The sequence below is a fragment of the Clinocottus analis genome, unplaced genomic scaffold (assembly GCF_023055335.1).
Source record: "Clinocottus analis isolate CAN_PGR_092001 unplaced genomic scaffold, fCliAna1.0.p SCAF_5, whole genome shotgun sequence".
In the NCBI taxonomy this organism is placed as follows: domain Eukaryota; kingdom Metazoa; phylum Chordata; class Actinopteri; order Perciformes; family Cottidae; genus Clinocottus; species Clinocottus analis.
Window position 1 is genome coordinate 12,472,591 of NW_027176207.1, and position 19,498 is coordinate 12,492,088.

General features: G+C 39.3%; 1 protein-coding gene across 6 annotated transcripts in view; it reads left to right on the forward strand.

The window, feature by feature from the left end:
- Positions 1-19,498, forward strand: part of cadm2a (cell adhesion molecule 2a) — a 193,517-nt gene that overhangs the window by 117,201 nt on the left and 56,818 nt on the right. For 3 of the 6 annotated variants that reach the window (XM_068599942.1, XM_068599946.1, XM_068599945.1), the window contains exon 2: positions 13,700-13,726. The exons of the other annotated variants lie outside the window; for them this stretch is intronic. In XM_068599942.1, the coding sequence (XP_068456043.1) occupies positions 13,700-13,726 (27 nt within the window). The remainder of the gene's footprint in view (positions 1-13,699; positions 13,727-19,498) is intronic. 6 annotated transcript variants of the gene reach the window in all.

Genomic DNA, 19,498 nt, shown 5'->3' on the forward strand with positions numbered 1-19,498 from the left:
TTTGATGCCAACCTGAGATGGTGGAAAAGCCTTTACATCTTTACATTATCACATTTCATCCCCTAAATATAAATTAAGAGTTTAATTTATAGTAAAATGTATAGGGCTGTACCAAAAAGTTTAAAGCTTTATACTGATGTTGATATTTGGATTCTAACTAAAAACTTGTATTTTTTGCTCTTGTAGTAATGAGTATTGACTACTGAATTAATCATGACATGTATTATTGCTTTGTAAGGCATAAATAGTTTACACTTTAGATTAGGTACTTGCTTAACTAATACTTAACTAATGAGTTGTAACTACTGAATTCACGAGTTGTAACTACCTGAATTCATTATGAATTGCAGTATTGTTTTTATAATTTACTAACACTTTACAAATGATCTTATTATAATCTACAAGTCCTGAATACTTAATTTAAAAATGGGTCATCCATTATTTATAAAGTCTGAAACCCAAGCTTATTAATCAAGAATGAAACATTATAACTGTGTTTATGAATGAGTTACTAATGAGTGTTCATGTTGGACTAATGCTTTATAAATGATGAATTCATTGTTTATTCAACATTTATTAATGCTAAATAGTGTGCTCGTATTATAAAGTGCTACCAAAATAGATATATTTAACCATTTCAAAAATTCTATGAATTTGTTTTATTTAACAAAATAATCTTCTTAAAAAAATATTTAATTTGCTCTTCAGCATTTATGCAAACAATGGAGGTACCCACCGACGAGGTATGTTAATTAAATAAAGTTGAACATAAAAAATACTAACTTATTTATTCCGATGATGATATATTTATAGTCTCTTAAAAGATAATTACATTTTTTTTATGGGGATGACGAAAAATCCATCCATCCATCCATTATCTTGACCGCTCATCCTCATTAGGGTCGCGGGGCGCTGGAGCCGATCCCAGCTGTCAAGGGGCGAAGGCAGGGTACACCCTGGACAGGTCGCCAGTTCATCACAGGGCAATGACGAAAAATAACATGTGTAATTTTAAGCTTCTTTGAAACAACTGGATAGATGCTTTGAATCTAAAAAAATTATGTATTGTCACAATCTTCATATTAGGCATAGCCCGAAAAACGGCATTATGACTTTCATACAGAACTTGCTCCTTGTGTTGTACTGTCACATCTGTTTGTGTGTAGGAGGGGTCCACCCCTCTGACACTTATGATACAATAGTCTACAGTAATATTGTTCTAATACTTGCAACTTCAAATTGTCTCCATCTCATGTAGTTGGCTCACCTGGTTTACAAATCAAGTGCCTCCTACACAGCCGTAGTAGCCAGAACCCATTTGTGACACTGAATGCAGTACCTATACTCAGTTTGTTTTAAGGGTCGATGGTTTGAAGGAAAAGGAAAGCTTCGAGCTACACGCACAACAATGCATGTATGCCCACACAAATGTGCAACATGGTGCATTGGGAAATTTAGGCGCATGTTGTGGGTGGACATTTAACAGATGGCACCAGCATCTATCGCCAGCAGTACTATCTCCCAAGATAGTAATGCTCAATTATCTGGGTCCAATTTGCACCTTTGTAAGGGGTGAGAAAGACAAGGAGAGAGAGTTGATTTAAACGGAAGCTAGCTTAGTGAGGAAACATGGTAGGGGGTGTAACACTGACAGGAATATGAAGTTATTGTTGTAATAATAAGCTGTGTTATGTGCATTCTCCTGCAGAGGCTGCATCACAGTTTGGCACAGCTGTGTCCACCTTCCCCCTCTGTCTGTGCATAGCTCCCATGGGCTTGTGCCTGTGGATTGCTTTAAAAAGGAGCATGTTAAGGTCAACTTTAAATTGATGGGGGGGGGGGAGCAAACAAGTCACCATTTAATTGATTTATTTTTGTTCAATTGTAACACTCGGAAGGAATTAGTTCCTGTTCAATTTGTTCAAAATGACCCAGATGAGTTCAAATTTGTCTCTGGTAATTGGACATGGTTTTTCTTTTGTTCTTCTGTAAATATAAGCTGAGGCATGAAATGTAATTTATTCATGTTTTCCAGCCTTTGAAAGGAAGCAGGGTGAGGCAAGGTGTGTCAGTGCTTGATATTTGAATTTATTTTATTTTAACCGTTTTGAAAGAACAAGTATATTGGTCTTTATTCTGCCCACATGTAACAAGTGTTCATGTATTTGATGAGGATCTTTGATGTTTCAGAATATATACATACACACATTTGTATGTATATTCATTTTTATTCTAACTGAGCTTAATCAATATGACATTTTCCAACATTAAAATTTTACCAAACCACTTTTAATAATTAAACAACGTTTTCCATCAGATTAATCTAAATCAGAATCAGAAATGTTTTATTGCCACGTAAGTTATTAAAACGAGGAATTTGTCCTGGTGGAAGGTGCATCATAAAACACAACAACAACAACAACAACAACAACAACAACAGCAACAACAAGGAACATTTAAGTGTACAAGTGAACGTATAAAATTTGGATAAAAAACAAGTAAGTAAATAAGTAAAGATGCAGTAAATGTGCACTAAATAAGTAGCGATACAAGTAAAATAAAAAATAAAGGGGTAACGATCAATAATGATAATAATAAGAGTAAAGGTAAAGTTGAACACGTCTAGGGCTAGACTCAGTATCTTTCAACATTTGTTATGCCTGATTGGTTAGATGATGTAAAAACAAATACAACATTTAACCAGGTAGGTTACTTACAAAGAATTAGATTACAAGAACAACCGGGCATGACTCTTGCTAGGCCAGCCAAGCAGCAGGTTACACACCCACACGGTTCCCCAAAACAGGGGAGTAAAGGAAAATAAAACCTTGCAAAGCACCAACTTACATCAGTCCAATCAGGAGAGACTTGTTTTGGAGTTCAACAATAATTTATTGCAATTGCATATATTTCAATAGTGCAAAGTCTTTTGTGATTGGACTCCATCCTGAATTAGGATAAGCAAGTGGTAGTGATGCTGGCACCCTGGAGTCCAGACACTGGTGGTGGTTTTGAAAAAGGTGGTTGCTGTAACCCGACTGGAGGAACCTGGTGTGGAGGAGGGTTGGTTTGAGCTGAAATGACAACTGACGGCGAGAAGAGAGGAGAAACTATTTAAAAGTTAGAGAACAACGCTGTCATCGGCTTAGGGAAACTGCTCCGATTCCGACTGTTTGGTTCATTCAACATACACACCTCCATCAGCTGATGGAGTAATCGCTGTGAGAAGACTGAGCTTTTGAATCAACCAGAGAGTGAAGAGTGTTTGTTTTTTTATACTGAACATATGCTTGAACTTCATTAATGTAAATTAGTGGACAGGTAAAATAAAACTAATAGAATCACTGCATTGAGTAGATAAGCAGAAAGTATAAACAATGATATACATTAGTATTTTGAGGGAGACGCATTTGCCACTTTAAGTTTGAGTGAATCAAGTATGATATGAAATATTACACTTAACACTGAACCTGCCTATCATCAGGTGTAATACTCCAGAGGACTGGCTCACAACTGTTCGACATCAAATCACTGATGAACACAATTACTGCAAGTGAAAGCTGTCCCTGCAGAATGACACTTTTAAAATAGCATGACATGACAGTATCCTGCACTGAAGTATGTACTTGCACTACACATGATGGCTTATTCCTGGGTGGTTAAAAAAATAATATGTTAATAGTTTCTGGAGGAGTAGAAGGGAGGACGATAAACAACATGAACGGAAAAAATATTTCTTTTCAAATTGTTTGGAGTTATTATTTAGGATTTGTACAGGAATAGCAGTAGACGTCAGAGCAGGAGTCCTCACTGACCCTGTTAGCTGGAGTTGGCTTAGTTCCCGTGGGAAACCTGTGTGTTGAAGTGCTGCTCACCTCCTCTCACCACAGCCGTTTCATTTGAAACTCTACTGCACTTCCCGGTCTCTCTTGTGTGTATTGATATATTTTGTGTATTTATGTGAGTCAGCCACACACATTTGCTTGCTTTTTCTTAAGAAAGACTGGATGAATAATGCAAGCTTTTGAAGTAGAATGAATGCTTTAACGCACACACAGGCCAACGACAAGCATGCAAGGTTGGCTATTTTACGCTGCTTCTTCTCCCCTGTTGTCTTTTTTCTTCCATTCCACTCTTCTACTTGCTCTCATCTTCTCCACTGGCCCGCCCATGGATAAAGTAGCACATGGAGTATATTGTTGATTGTTTAAAAAAAAACTCACTATAAACGCCATTGAAGAAGAAAGCTGCGGGTGTAGGACAAAGGAGAGAAAGCTATAGTCATGGACTTGAAAGAAAGATAAATCAACATGTTTCTTTAAGCCCTTTCTTCTTCCCCTTTTCCTTCATAGCTGCGGTCTCCACTGAGCTGCCCACTGAGACAGGCTGCGGCCTTGATGCCCTCGGGATTGCCTCTTGCCATCATTACAAAAAGACCACTTACACTGTAGCAGTCCACACACACATGTTAATGTGCAAGAGGCCCTGCTAGTTTTTTGCCTCTGAACGAACTCACAATTCTTAACACACACACACGTACATGCATGCAATTTTCATTAGGGGTGCAAAGCCCCACAGGTCCCGAGCTTTCAGCTCTTCCTGTCGGAAGTCTATTCTCCTCTTGACCCGCTGGAAATCCACAGAAACCCAAAGCCCTAAATAGAATGGGATATAAAGGTGATGGTTTGGAAATAGGAGGTAACAGCCCGACGATAACTGAGGCAGTAACAATCACAGGGAGCTGGCGCTGTTTGATGCCAAATGGTCCCTCGAGGGTGAAGCTCGCCGGTCAGCTCCCTATAGAGACACACTGAACACTTTGGCAATTTACCATCATTCTAGCCTTTGTAATGCAACATAGCACAAACATGCCTTTGTTCACTGACCTTTGAATAATTCAGCTAGAGCAAAATGCTATGACACATTTTTGATCAAAGTCTCACTATCAAGGGGAGGAGGCATTTTCCAGGCGCCTTATTCCTCACGGCCGATGATAAAAAGCTTCCCTTCTCAACACGATCTCAGACTAACAGTAAGGATATAGCCGTATAATAGAAAATCACTCATAAATATGTGACATTTCATATGTTGGAATTTTAAAAATAAGGCTTACTGCCACATATCCCCTCGCCCTGTAGGGATCTAACCTCTGCACAGGGTGAACGTATTATCTGGAAGTTTTCCTTGGAAATCTCCTGGCCCTTCACCCTGTGACGAATGGCTGGAGATTACAGGTTGGTGACCAGGTATACACATCCACTTCAAAGCTTTGTCTCGAGGGAGCCATTTGTTACCCTTAAGGCATCTATCACAATATAGCTTCACCTTCTAAACTATTCATTTGAAGAAGCAGTGGAAACAAAAAGCATCTGCTGAGTTATAGGCTGGACCCGGACTGTCCATCATCTGACAGCAGTACCTGTTTGACTGTGAGTGTGTGTGTGTGTGTGTGTGTGTGTGTGTGTGTGTGTGTGTGTGTGTGTGTGTGTGTGTGTGTGAACGTGTGCGCATGTCTATGCATTTGTGTGTCCATCATCCTATGGCAATTCCCGGTCTGACTTTTCTTGTTGGGGAGATTCATGATTTCGATATCCCCTGGGTGTTTTGTGGAAATTGAAATGTGCTTCAGGAGCCCAGAGGGAATTTCTTTAATGCTTTAAATGGCAACATTTTATGGGCTCTGTGTGTGTTTGCCAATGTGCATGAATGTGCGCGTATTTGTTTTTGCGGTCAAAGGACAGTTTTCATGAGATGACCATAGTCAAACTCACAACCATTTTATCTTCTTTCCTCTTGTCTGATCCTTATTCATCTTCACCTCTCTTTCTTTTATATCATCCACTGCACTATAAAAGATAAAAAAACGATGCATACTATATTACCAACTGTAACATGAAGAGTGGATTGTAGATTTCTGCGATAGGGTGCTACCGTCCAGAGGATGTCTGAGACGGATTAATGAGATAAGTTTTGTGCTCCTGTCGTGTCAGTTTCTAAGAACATACACATCAAGAATTCATCATGCCAAATGGACAAAATATTCACTGATAAGTTAAGTAAATGTAGAATGCTTAATAGTTCCAAAGGTCATAATTTATGTTGACTCTCTTTTTCATTCCCTTTTTTTGTCAGGCAAATGCTGAGAAACCCATGGCTCTGTGCTTTTTTTTAGAGGGCTTCTATACCTGATGAAGATTACTGCTTCTGCAGATGCAAATAAAATTGAAGAAGCCATTGACATCTGTGATGCCAAAATCTTTAATGTTTAAAAACTAAAAACTGAGCTCCATCAAGAGCTGTAGTCAAGACCAGCTTGACAGAGTCCAAGTCAGGTCCAAGACCAGGTCAGGTCAAGAGTTAAAAAAATTTGAGTCCAGACTTGAGTGCTACAGCCCAATAAAGCCAATCTCACCATTTGTCTCGTAAATGCAGTTAATTAACATGATATATGAATCTATTCTAACTGTGGTGATAAGGATCAGTAAAGGATTATGTGCAGTACACAACGCATAGTACGACATGTTCCTGATGAGGTCTGCTTCGTGTGCGGGGAGGCGTGACACAGTAGTTGCAGTGTGGGTGTGCATTCTGTGAAAAACCTGTGAGGTATGCATGCTAGAATTACATGTTTTGATATTAAACTCTGTCTGCTGTGTGAGTGTGCATGCCCATGAAGGTGTGTTTTTGTGTAGCTGTGCTTTGACCTTTCTTATAGAACAGCTGTGAAGTCAAGTGACAGAGGAGCTGTAAAGCAAAATGTCCTGACATTAAAAGCACCTGGCTACTATCACTGAGCCCTCTTCCTAATCCAATAGGTGTGGATTTTATTAAGACTGTACTACTCTTTTTTTTTTAGAACAGAAGATGGAAATTACACATTTTTCTTTCAACTTATGAAACAGAGCCAGGACTAATGTAAGTGTTTCTTAGCTAAAACTTGCTGTAATTGGTTTATAAATGAATAAGAATATATGTCATATAATACCACATAACTATCTTTGTTCTAATTGTGTGGCATATGTCCAAACAGTTGAAACACAGTAAGGACCAAAAGTTGAATCATCATTTTAAATAAATACTCCTTTTGGGTAGCTTGCACATAGCCATCGCAACAATGATCTCCCTGCGATGTCAGCTGTTATAAACGTTGATTCAACTTATTTATGCTCTTTTGTATTTATACACGCGGCATTATTAATCGTTGACTGTGCATGATATCACTCCTGCATGAGAAATATTTTTATGTTTAACATGAAGTACGGTGTTGCATTGACTGATATAAACCTCTTAAAGTCACGGGGGGTCCTTGAGTGCCTGAGGGCACAGATCAGATGTAGCAGAAAATCTTTTGACTATTCAACTTCTGATTTCTTGTTTTTTCTTCTTTCTCTGGTTTAGTTCATTGATCTATGCATTTATATTAGTTTTTTTTTATTATTGCACATTTGCAAACTTAAGCCAGGAAAACCCGAGTGAACGCATATGTTTAGTATTGGACACTAACATTGGGATGGTACACTCAACTTGTAGCCACATTTACCTGAAATTCGCTCCCCTTTTGATGGAAGTTATGTCATAGACTGCTGAATCAACAAAGGCAAAGACAGGAAAAGCACACTTATTGCCAATAAACTGAGTGCGCTTTGCTGCGCCTGATCTACAGCAACTTAAAGAACAAGGCTCAAAGTGATGGCAGTGCGTCAGGTGTGGTGCCCCCACGTGTTCACTGTGTTTTTAGCTGGAGGTCATTGATAATCAGCAATAAACAGTGAATCCTTTGAGTCATTATATGTGCGTATTGCCTCTGGATCATGTCAATAATGTATCAGACACTACAGAGGTGTTACAAATAGGTTATATATATATATAAATATATATATATATATATATATATATATATATATATTGACCTTCGCAGTCTTGACTTTCGTTCAATATTCTCAAACTTCCCAACATCTTCATTACACATGCTCATGATTCCATTAAATATCCTCAATATTTCTATCAAAGTAAAAAAAAAATGCCTGTGCTTAATTTTAGATAAATGACTTGAACTCAAATGTCCTGCAGCTTTAAGTATAATTAATTCAGGTGTAAATTGTTGTCACCTAAAGAAATAACGCATTTATATTATTCTCATCTTCTAAAAAGGTTTATAATTGTTGCAGGGACTTCATCGGTAGTTATTGAAACCAGCTCTGTTCCTCTCTCACATCATTGTTGGGAAGGGAACGAGTTAGGTGTGTTATGGTTCTAATCAAATGCTCTTAGGTTTTGTTTTTTTCTTCTGTGCCTTCATTTCGTATGTGAGTGGGATATGTTTGCTCAAAAGATTTGTGCTTTGTCTTGTAGTGGTGCTTCCCGTCGCCTCTTTTAATAATCGCCACGGTCTCTGAACATATGAAATGGTTTTAAACTATCCGTGGGAACAATGAACAAACAAGAGTCTGTCCAATATTGGTTAAAGGCTCTAGTGTTGTTGTCCATATTTCTCTTTTTGGAGAATGCCATGTGAAATAACTTCTGTGACTCACTTACTTCTCTGACTATTTGGTTCCCGTCTCTCTTACATGTTATGTTTAACAACGTTTGCAATTAGTCGGTGTGTATTCTGGTCCAGGGTATGAATCCCGTAAAGGTTAGAAAAGCTGCGCCGGTAAAACTAGAACCGCCTTGTCAAAATGTAATAATTAACAATTATCTATCGATTATAGGTCAGGTCTGAGGACAACGGCGACTGGTTGTCGAACCCGGGCCCTGGTCCTCCGCTCTATAATGTTCATATTGCTAAGAGAAAATAGCAAACTAGAAAAGGAAGCTGTTGGGTCCAGATTGCCTGGTGTCATTCAAACACGGTCTGGTGATGGTGATTCACCAGATTTTCAGTATGAAAAAGAAAACATTCGAAGCTGTTCACTCTGAAACTCCATAACCATCTTTAGTATTGATGAAACAAAGGTTGTCAACATGGGTATGCGTTAACAACACGTGTGCCGCTGTGCATAAGTGTGTGTTTTATGGGTATTCAGCTTATGAGCAGATGATTGTACCATGGACAGGGTGTGTATGCGTAATCGTGTTAAGGAGTGGAAATCAAATATGCTAGATTAAATGACAAAACAAACAGATGTATGCCTCCCTGTAATGCGAGAAAACAAGGACGAGGTAGACAGATCTAATAAAGCGGGCAGTATGGTGGCAATAAGCTGAGTTAAGTAAACTTGATTCCATCTATTAGCACAGTTTACCGTCTCCTTTATTACCCTGAGATGAATTGCGGCCCTTAGCAAAAGCTGTACTTAATGAAATAAGATTTAAATACATTTGCTTCTGTTCATTCTGAGTTGTATTTTTGTTGATGCTTCTCTTGACAGTCACGATTGTGCGAATACGTGTCACAATGTATATTTTCCTCACCGTTGTTTTGCTCTTGTGTACGCGTGGGTCGGCGGCTCCATGTACAGCCACGTCATGAGGTGACAGAGAGGGTGTTGAGGTTTTACAGCAATCTGCTCACCGGTGGAATATTGGTTGTATTCCAAAGGCCTGGAGTACATCAAACATATTGCAAAACAGCTGCTTCTGTACGAAAGATAAGCTAAACTCTCCATCATGCCATGTGACAGCTCAGAGAGCCATGCTGCACACATCGATCTCCATAGGCTTTTCACTGCATGTCAGACTCTGAATATATCTGCCACTGTGAAAAAAGGTAGCCCGAGGGGGAGAGAAATATATGGGAAAGGAAAGGGTTAAAATGGGGGGGCAGATTGAATTTGAAAAGGCAGGTGAGACAAACTCCTGAATGAGGATATGTTGAAGATAGAAGAACAATGAAGGCAAAAAAAAGAGGAAAACAGGAAGGATGTTGGAATTGAACACATGTCTTCCCCTGGAGACGTAAACCCTGAGGGAATACTATGATCACTGCTGTGTGTGTGTGTGTGTGTGTGTGTGTGTGTGTGTGTGTGTGTGTGTGTGTGTGTGTGTGTGTGTGTGTGTCTGTATGTGTCTGTCTGTCTGTGTCACAGTAGGTGGTGTCTGTATGAACTATCGCACAGTTTATTTATGATGGCACCCCGCTGACGGTGACAGAGACGGCGAACAACTTGAGTTTTACTGTTACACCACCAAACAGTCATTTTTCACTTTCTCGGATAAGTGCATGTGTTTATGCACTTATCCAGGACAATTCTTCGACCAGTACCTCCAAGGGAGGTTTTTATTTCAAGGTTTGCATGCACCTTCATGTTCATACCACAATTTTTCTTCCAAATTAAATAAAAAAATATAACAAAACTCTGGATGTTTATCTAAAATGTAGGGTATTAATCACCAGGTATTTCTGATGATAAAATAGATTATATAAAATGTATACAAGAAATGGCCTTAAACGGGAATGTCCTAAGTTGCTATGACAAATCAAACTGCACCTCCATGTAACAGGTTATTAACCCCTAGCGGGCAGAAAGATTCAAACTTAAGAGCAACTCAGACTTATATACAATGTTGGAAAACAACTGCTTGATTGCACAGCCAACAGAACAACTTTCACCACCTGATTGTACAGTAAATCCAATATTGCTGCTGTTGTACTCTTGGTGTGGTCCCAGTTTGGTCCACCGGCCACAGTTATTGGAACAGCGGTCCAATGAACCAATAGATTAAAAAAAAAACACAGTGGTGTGTCGATTCTTTGTGTGGTCAGTGCTAGGTGCTTCACTTTAACATTATAGAAAGTCATTTTTTCATCGAAAATATTGCTCGATGGAGCTTTAAATAGATTTTTTTTTTAAACATATATTGGATTTAATTGAATGTTGGTTAAACAAAAAACTATAATACTTGTTTTTATACTGAAGACGTTGTTTCCTCTTGGACTTTCTTTGAGGTATCTTGAAGCACTTTACTGGACATGAGACAACAAAAGAGGAGGAATCTAAAGAGAACACATCAGGTTGAACTACCGCATTCTAGAAAAAGAGCTGAATTTGATCTCATTCAACTGCAGCTTCTTAGGTATCCTTAGTGCATTTTGTCCAAACAGGAGAATGGAGAGCATGTGAGAGGTGGCCATTGTGTAATCAATTTGGAATACTCTGCTCATGGCACAGTAAAATGGGGGAATGAGAGAGTGAAATGAAAAGTGTTTTGTTCAATTTCAGCTTGCCAGGACTTACCAAACTGTTGTGTTGCCTGGTAACTGTAATACCTCGATGTGCACAGAAGAAGACTTTCATCGCTTTGCTGCTGCTGCTTGTGTTCTTGTTATATATATATATATATATATATATATATATATATATATATATATATATATATATATATATATATATATATATATATAACAATAGGTTGTTAAAAAGTATATAATGCATTTTCTGACCTGTCTATTCTTTCATGGGTATTGACTTGGAGAGATTACAGAGCCACACTTGTGACAGGGAACTCATACATTGACAGCAGGGATGAAAGGCAGGACGAGAGCGAGGTCAGACTTTGCTGAGGGAATATTTCACAAAGCCATCAGTCTCATGTAGAAGGCAGTGTTGGTAGAGACGTGTCTGACCCTCTCCCTCTTGACCTGTGAAACTGCATGGCTTTGTAACAGAGGATTAGTGGAGCTTTTTGTATTTGTTTTCCCGTTTCGTTCCTCTCCGATTTGCCCCGTGAGGTGATGCAAAGATCTTGATCTGGCTAGTTGCGTGCTTTTGTTTAGCAGGCGATAAAAGATAGATGTAACTACTTGGTTGTACTGTTTTTCATTTTTAAACACAGCTGGTCTATCAGGCTCTCAAGTTTGTACAAAGCACTGTTGATCGCCTGGTGCATGTTGGTCACGATTAAGATCGGTTTTGAATCCATTCAAATCTCACAGTTCTTGCAATCTGTTGAATGACCGAGCGAGGTTGACTTTTGTTTGTTGTCCTCTGTCACTGTCCCCTTGAGAGTTTTTGGTTTGTTCTTCTGTCAGTTCTTTTATTTTGCTGATTATGCCTCAGTATCAGTATCAGCATAACCACAAACTATAACATGGAAAATAACATTTTAAAATGCGTGTATTATGTTCTTGTTAACTCTCTACTCATCGGGAAACTTTGCCTGTGAAAATGTAAACTGTGGCTCCACAGGTCTGGGTGACATAAATGGTTTTGTCTGATTTTGTAATTGAATCTGACTCTGTGACGGGTATTGCAAATAACTACAGAGAAACATCCCATCTTGTTGCTGATGGTCATATTTGCTCATTTAGGTCATATAAAGGCATCAGTATTCAATGTGGACTGTTTCATAACCAGTTAAAAACTGATTGTACTGGCTTTGAGTTTGAATTTACTATCACATCACAGGAAATCATCAGTCTCTCCCTTTCAATTGCTCACTCTATCTATCTTGCTCGTTGGCGATCTGTGAAATAGTACGGAGAAAACTAACCATCTCCATCAGCCACTCAAAATTGGCTATCAAGATTTGATGGCTCGCAGATGTAAACAAAACAATATGTGAGAGTCAAAACTCGGTCCAGCTTTTCGCTCCTTCTCCGACAATTAATTTAAACCTACAGTATGTTTTTAAGCCCAAATAGAAAATGATATGTATGTATGTTATGTAGAGGGAGAGTGATTTATTGATCTGTAATCGAAAAAGAAAGCACTATATTTTTCTAACCTGCAGAATCTGCACCTGCGGTTATATTCTCTTTGTTCTTCCACTCATTCTTTTTCAGGCTCCGTCTCCTAGAGCTGTACAGGTTTATCAGGCTCACTGGAGGCATTCCAATAGATCCATCAATTTGGCAAAGCAGTGTGTGTGAAGCATAAGAGTCATTCCCTTGGGATACACACGCAAATACACACACACACATGCGTGTCAATAGACAATATATGTTGTTTTTTTGTCTCTCTCCTGTGTTTTTACCGACAGGAAGTCTCTGAGGTGACACTCCTGTTGTTGGGCGTGTTGTCTGTGTTGTGGTTCCCTTTGTTTTTGTACATGGCTATATGTTGGCCTATATGATTTTCAACAAGCTGTTCGTTGAACCTTCCCATATCATCATATTCTCTGCTAGACGACAGTCCTGTCTGTGTTTCCCCTCTCTGATTACAGTGCTGTCAATCACAACCGATTATGACTGTGCACCAGGGTGTGCATGAACACACACACACGCACACACAAATCATTGCTCTCTGTTTGTCCACATGAAATTGGAGCCATACACGCATCAGCTGAGAACGAGATAATCCACTGTAAAATGTGTTCATAAAGTCTGTAATTTCCACACGAAATAATACAATAAAGCACATCATTCTCTAATCAACAACATGATATCTACAGTATGCCCATGTCCTTACGGGCCTTGCAAGCTCATTAGAAAGCAACAAGCTTCCTTGCATGATCCAGATGATGTGATGCGACTAATTAAAAGGTGCCACACTGTAAGATCTCAATTTGCTGAAGAGCTAAATCGGGACATTCTCTTTCAGGGTTGAGAAATCGGCAGTTTCAGCACTCGTGATTGACATTGGAGATAAAGACAGTGCTGTTTCTGCATCTACGCGACAGATACAGGCATGCTGTTCTTCCCTCCAGTTATCTAATCAGTTGCTTTGTCTTCTGTCTGTTCTTTTTCCTCGCTGTTTTCTGGCATCTGCCTCTCTTGCTGTCCACCCAATTCCTCTTGTCTACTTGGGTACTTCAGTGATGGCTTCAAAAGGCAAAGCCCGAGGTGAGTTGTGGCTGCATTTCCCTGCTTTGCCTCATACTCAGCCTTACCATCAGTAAAGTTAAACAGAATTTACGTTTTTTTTTTTTTCATTTCAGAAAGAAATCTCTGTTTCTTTGCTTTTATTCCCTTGTTATTGTGCTGTTTGTTTATTTCCAGAACAGACACATTTTGAGCCGGTTTCAATGGCCCACAGATACATTTTTAAAGGTTAAGTCATTTCAACTTCCATTTCAGCTTTTAAAAATGCTGTTTGGTTCCATACCATTTTTACTTGTGTTTATTAAACACACTAATCAACACTTTGCACTGTTTGCTTGTCACTTCCAAACAGTGGAAATCATGACAAATATTTCGCTTTGGGTCATAATATCTTGAGAAAGGGTCACACTACTATACGGCATAAAGCTCATCTTGTATTCATAGATATTTTCTTTCATATTTGCCAGTAAATTATTTAAGCACATGGACTCTGAAGAGCACTGTCCGAGGTCATAAGATTAATTATCAGGTATTTCATTGTGTATTATTTGCCCTTTACCATTTCCAAGTACTGGAGAGGTGGCGGTAAATTATCATTATCAAAATCTTTCCCTGTGTCTGAAAGATGGCAATGAGAGAGCGGATTATAGATCAGAGAGGCAGAGAGGAGAGGCAGAGTGTTTATGTGAAAAGAGATAATCTGATTTAATTCAGCAGTATGCTTCAGTAAATATGCCTCACAAAACTAAGAATTTAGTCAACCCTGACTAAGATCTCATTTTGCTTTGTTAGCATCTTTGGCTAATGATTACAGAAGCACAACTTTCCTGAGCAGAGACATGATGATAAGTTAGAGAGTGGACTGATATCCGCTCAGATATGTACACGGCAACTTGTGTTTTAAAAATTTGGGTGAAATGCAGTATTTTTAATATAAATATGTGTTGTGTTGTATAATCTGAGTTGTGATGAAAATATATGTGCCCAAATGTAAAGTGTTTGTGTGCAAATAATAGACAATTGAGATTAAAAAAAAAGAAACTTGATCTGAATCAAGTGGCCCATCTGTTAAAAAAAAATGAAATCCAGTCGACAGATAAAATATCGTTGTGTAAATGCTCTTTCAAGTTACTTTCTGTATTCAGAAAAATCCATACTCTTTCTGCAGAAGCTCATCCAGCAGAGTTAATAGTGTTCCCCCGCCAAGACGCACCACACTCTGCAGTTGTTTGTGGTTCATGAGCACTTTTTTAGAATAAGTGGTCGTTTACTAGGGAGATTCTAAATCATAGTGGGGAGCTGGCCTGCTGTTTAAAAACTACAGTGGTCGTCTTTGATAAAACTGGTGCTTTTGTACAAATAAACAGTAGATCTATCATACTGCATTTCAAGTGCTTGAAGCAAGGTTTTGTCCCTTTTCCTCCTCCATTTTTCCTCCTCCTCCTCCTTGTCATCATCCTTAGTCGTGGCAGTAATAGCAACAACATCACATGTTTCCAGTCACAGTTCACTATGCAGGGTTTCCTTGTTGTTCTGCTGCGTCTGAATGCGTAATTAATTGAAAGCATTCCTCCGGGCCACTGCATGCACAGTGTTTGACTGAAAGATCGCTGTCTCCTTCTTTGAAGGCCTTCCCTACCTGGCGATCATTCTTTTCTATCTTACTGTGACAGTATAGGAAATCCATTGCTCCCTTAATAGGGGAACAGAGGATGTGTAGTTCAGAGTCGAGCACATGTCTCCCTTCTGCCTCTCTCGACGTTATAATGAGGCTATCGGTATGAAAACATAACAAGCCAGGTAAGAATAATGCTGATAAGTGGCAGATAAAAGCTCAGTTCCCGTCAAAGCAACAGTGCATCAGCCTGTGGCCATGTGAGAGAGATTTGTACGTGACTGAAAGACTGAGGGACTGGTTAAGGGTGTGTGTGTGTGTGTGTGTGTGTAGGTGTGTGTGTGTAGGTGTGTGTCATGTATGTGTGTGTGCACATAACACACAGTTTCTGGGAACCTGAAGCTGTTCATTGTAATAATACACATTGTAACTTAGAGCCAGTGTTGTGTGTCATAGGTAGAGTCCCTGATACAAACTGAAGGCTGTATCGTGAAAAGAACACTTAAAATTATATTTTCAAAGTCTGACACTGTCCCCCATCAGACAAAATTGAGACAATTTCTTGGATTTCTGGAAAGAGAAATTGCTGTTACTTTTTTTTAAGATGTATGTTTTTGTGTAATAATGGGAACTATAAAGTATCTACGTTTTGGAACCCTCACACAACGCTGTGGAGGATGTAAAAGTGAAATACAATGTTCTTGAGCCCCTTTCATATTTACATTTAAATTTTAGCCTATTTTTGGCAAAGTTGTAATATCTAAATTGTGCCAAATCAACTATTAGCAAGGTGATGATTCAATCTCGCAGATTTATGGACCTTTTTTTTTTTTGTGGATATCGACAATATTTAGATAGTCATGGAAATCCTCAAATGATATGCTGAGCTGTACTCATGGTGCGTGAGACCAGACTGAGCTTCACTTTGAGACCAGATCTTCAGTGTTAACTCTGCCCTGATTGAACGTTGTCCAAGAGGAGAATTACAGCTTAACACACGCTAAATGACAAGAGCTGTTTTTTAAACCAGCACTTTCTGTTCACTGACTCTTGCAGATCTCCCCTGGGGCGAGATGTATTTCCCAATATCACTCTTAGATGAACAGTGTCTGTCAACACATCACCAGACATTAGAAAATCCCACTGTGGCATGTTGATTTTGGGGAACTGGGGAATTTTTGGTGGCAGCAGTGATTAGTCTGATTTCCCCCATGAATGCCACTAGTCTGCGATCATTCTGGCCTCATCCCGTTCTGAAAGCATCAAAACAGAAAAAAAAAAGTTTAGCATATTTCCCTTTACATCAGTTTGAGGAAATTTGATAAAAATGTCCATAGCCACAATATATATCTGCTTTCTCTAACCCAGCCAGGCAAAGCCAAATGGTGCTTTCTAAAGTTCTCACATTATCACTATATATTTTTAGTTTTTTCGCATGTCAGTTTACACCGCAGCAATATTATATGCTTGGAGCAAATATAGGGGGAGGACGGGGCTGATGGGGGTCAAACAAATACATGACTTTAACCTAGTAGACCATTGTCAACCGTTGACTTAAATAAATTAATTACAAACAAACATACTTGTTTTTTAACCCAAACGATGAGCTAGTTTTTATAGTTGTGTTATATAAACGTCACCAAGGGGTTTTGTTTACCCAATTGTTTAAAACTGTGATGGTACCTACATATGTGAGGAGTTGGGAATGAGAGCAAGGTGTTAAATGAAAGCTTCAAATCCGTAGACATCACACGCAATGCTGTTAAAAGTGGCATGCTATGCCTTTATATGCCTTCTCGTTACTGACCTTGTGCACTTATTAAATTGTTTAACAAAATCTACTAAGCCAGAAAGCGTATGTATGAAAGCTAATATTGCTCAGCCATATTTAAAGAGGAATACCTGAGCCTAGATACACTGTGTGTAGCCAAAGCTTGGCCTTCTGTGACCTTGTTGCGCTGAAAATAGACCAGATGAGACTGGGATTTTGCAATTTGAAGAGGATGAACTGAAAATAAAACGATTAGTGTATATTGCACTGCACACTTTCAACCAGCACAGGTAACATTAGTATGACAGCCACACACGATCCACACATACATGCAGCCATTTCGATCAGGGTCATGTACAAAAAGCCAAATACAAGGACATAAAAAAAAGGAATGAATCAGTGCAACATCATTTAAATGTTTCTCACATGTCTGCCTAACATCACAGAGAGTGTGAGAAGTGGGTCCCTTTAGCTTGATGGAGGCCTTCAAGATAGCATTCATTTTGCTTTTGCCTTAGTTGGTTACTGTTGTTCCTTCTTCCACATTTTCACTTATCTGTCAAAATACAAACTTTTGTCCTTACCGTTACTCGGCTTAGTATCAGCTTCTTCTGCACTCTTTTGCCATCTGGAAGAAAGCAGTGTGTGAAGTGCTTATGAAGGCCAGGTTTACCTCTTTCATAGAATTATGAGATGTCTGCCCTCGGCTCAGAAAGGATAGTGAGATCCCTGAACACACTGGACAGAGCTTGAAATCAGGCAGCTTGCATGCAGAGAATAGGCAGAGGTTTATATCTCTTACCTTTGAAAATGATGTGGCTGAATCAAAGGCAAGAATAATATTAGTGTCCCGAAGCATGTCTAGTCACCGATTAGTAATTTGTGTGTGTGTGTGTGTGTGTGTGTGTGTGTATACATACATATACATATGTTGAATGAGGTGGAGATGTGAAGGACAGCTGACAGGTATCAGGGTTGGCTTGGCGCATGCGCGATTCATATTCAACCCGGGGACACTGAGCTTGCAGCGCGAGGCTGCCGGTAGACTGAGCGCATGTAAATCTTTGTGAGGCGACTCAGCGACTCGCGGCAGAAACTACAGAACATACGTGCTTTCACGTCAGGCTCAAGTTGGCAAATCGTCAACAAGGCCTGTCTAGGGAAGCGTGCGCGCATGTACATAAATCGCCTTTAAAGTAAAAGCCCCCACGCCAAAAAAAATGCAGAACTTACGCATGATCAAAAAGTGAACGCCATTAATTGATTGTAAAGTTCACGCGTTAATAACATGTTAACTTGCCCAGCACTAATATATGTACATACATACATACGTGACTCCTAAATCAGGTATAAACCGAAGCATGGTGTACGTACACCCTAATAAATAAGATATAGGCAGAAAAACTGCTCTGTGCTTTAGTATGTTTGTTTCCTGTTGTTTCCTGCTTTATAATAAAGTGTTATCATTTGAGATTTTTTTCCGGGATGTTTCATAATCAACATATCACTGTCTGCTAACACCTTTCAAAATCTTAAAAGCGGCACAAAAATATGTCACTCTCCTCTCTGACAGCTCTTGATTCCTGCCAAGCTGTCTTCTCTCGGTCACCCCATACCACGCTTAAACAATACCTATTATCGTCGTGGTGAAGTATGTGATATTTCATTGATCTGACTTCAGTTGTTGAGTTGGACGTCAACTTTGTGATGGCAGCCCAACAGCTGCCCAGTCTAATTACTGTATGTAAATAGCACCAGCACTGCCATAGCGAGACTCTCTGGTGCCGGATAATTAATTTCATATCTGCAGATCAGAAATGACTGTCCTGAGGTGGTTGGACCCCAGTGTTGAATACAAAGGTAGCTCCACCCTCTGCAGGGGTTGTATTCAATTTGCTCACAGTAGGAGTCTTATCACTGTCAAAAGAGCAAGTACACACACGCACGCACAGAAATTAACATACAGTTCAGTCAGAAACACAAACAATACAAAGCAGAGAAATAGAATATTCCATCCATTTGGTTGGAATAAACAGAGCTTTAAATTAGGGCTCGGCAAAATAATACAGCGTTGACTCAGCAATCCTTTAACAGCGTTATTTATTTAATCATGCATTAACTGCATTCTGCGATTTATGTACGTATGTAAGTCGGCAATGAACTTGCCGCCTTGAGCCTGACGTGAAAGCACGTATTGTTATGTAGTTTGTGTTCTCAGCCAACAGCGGCGCTGCCGCAAGCTGCTCCGCACGCCGCTCCGCCTCAAAGCACTCACAGTGAAATGAATCACACATACGCAAAGCTCCTGACCCCGCGGTCTGATACACTATGGCAGCTCACTTTAAGTCAGTATCACTCAGTGGCGGCTGGTGGATTTTTTTTGGTAGCCAGACAATCAATTTCAGCA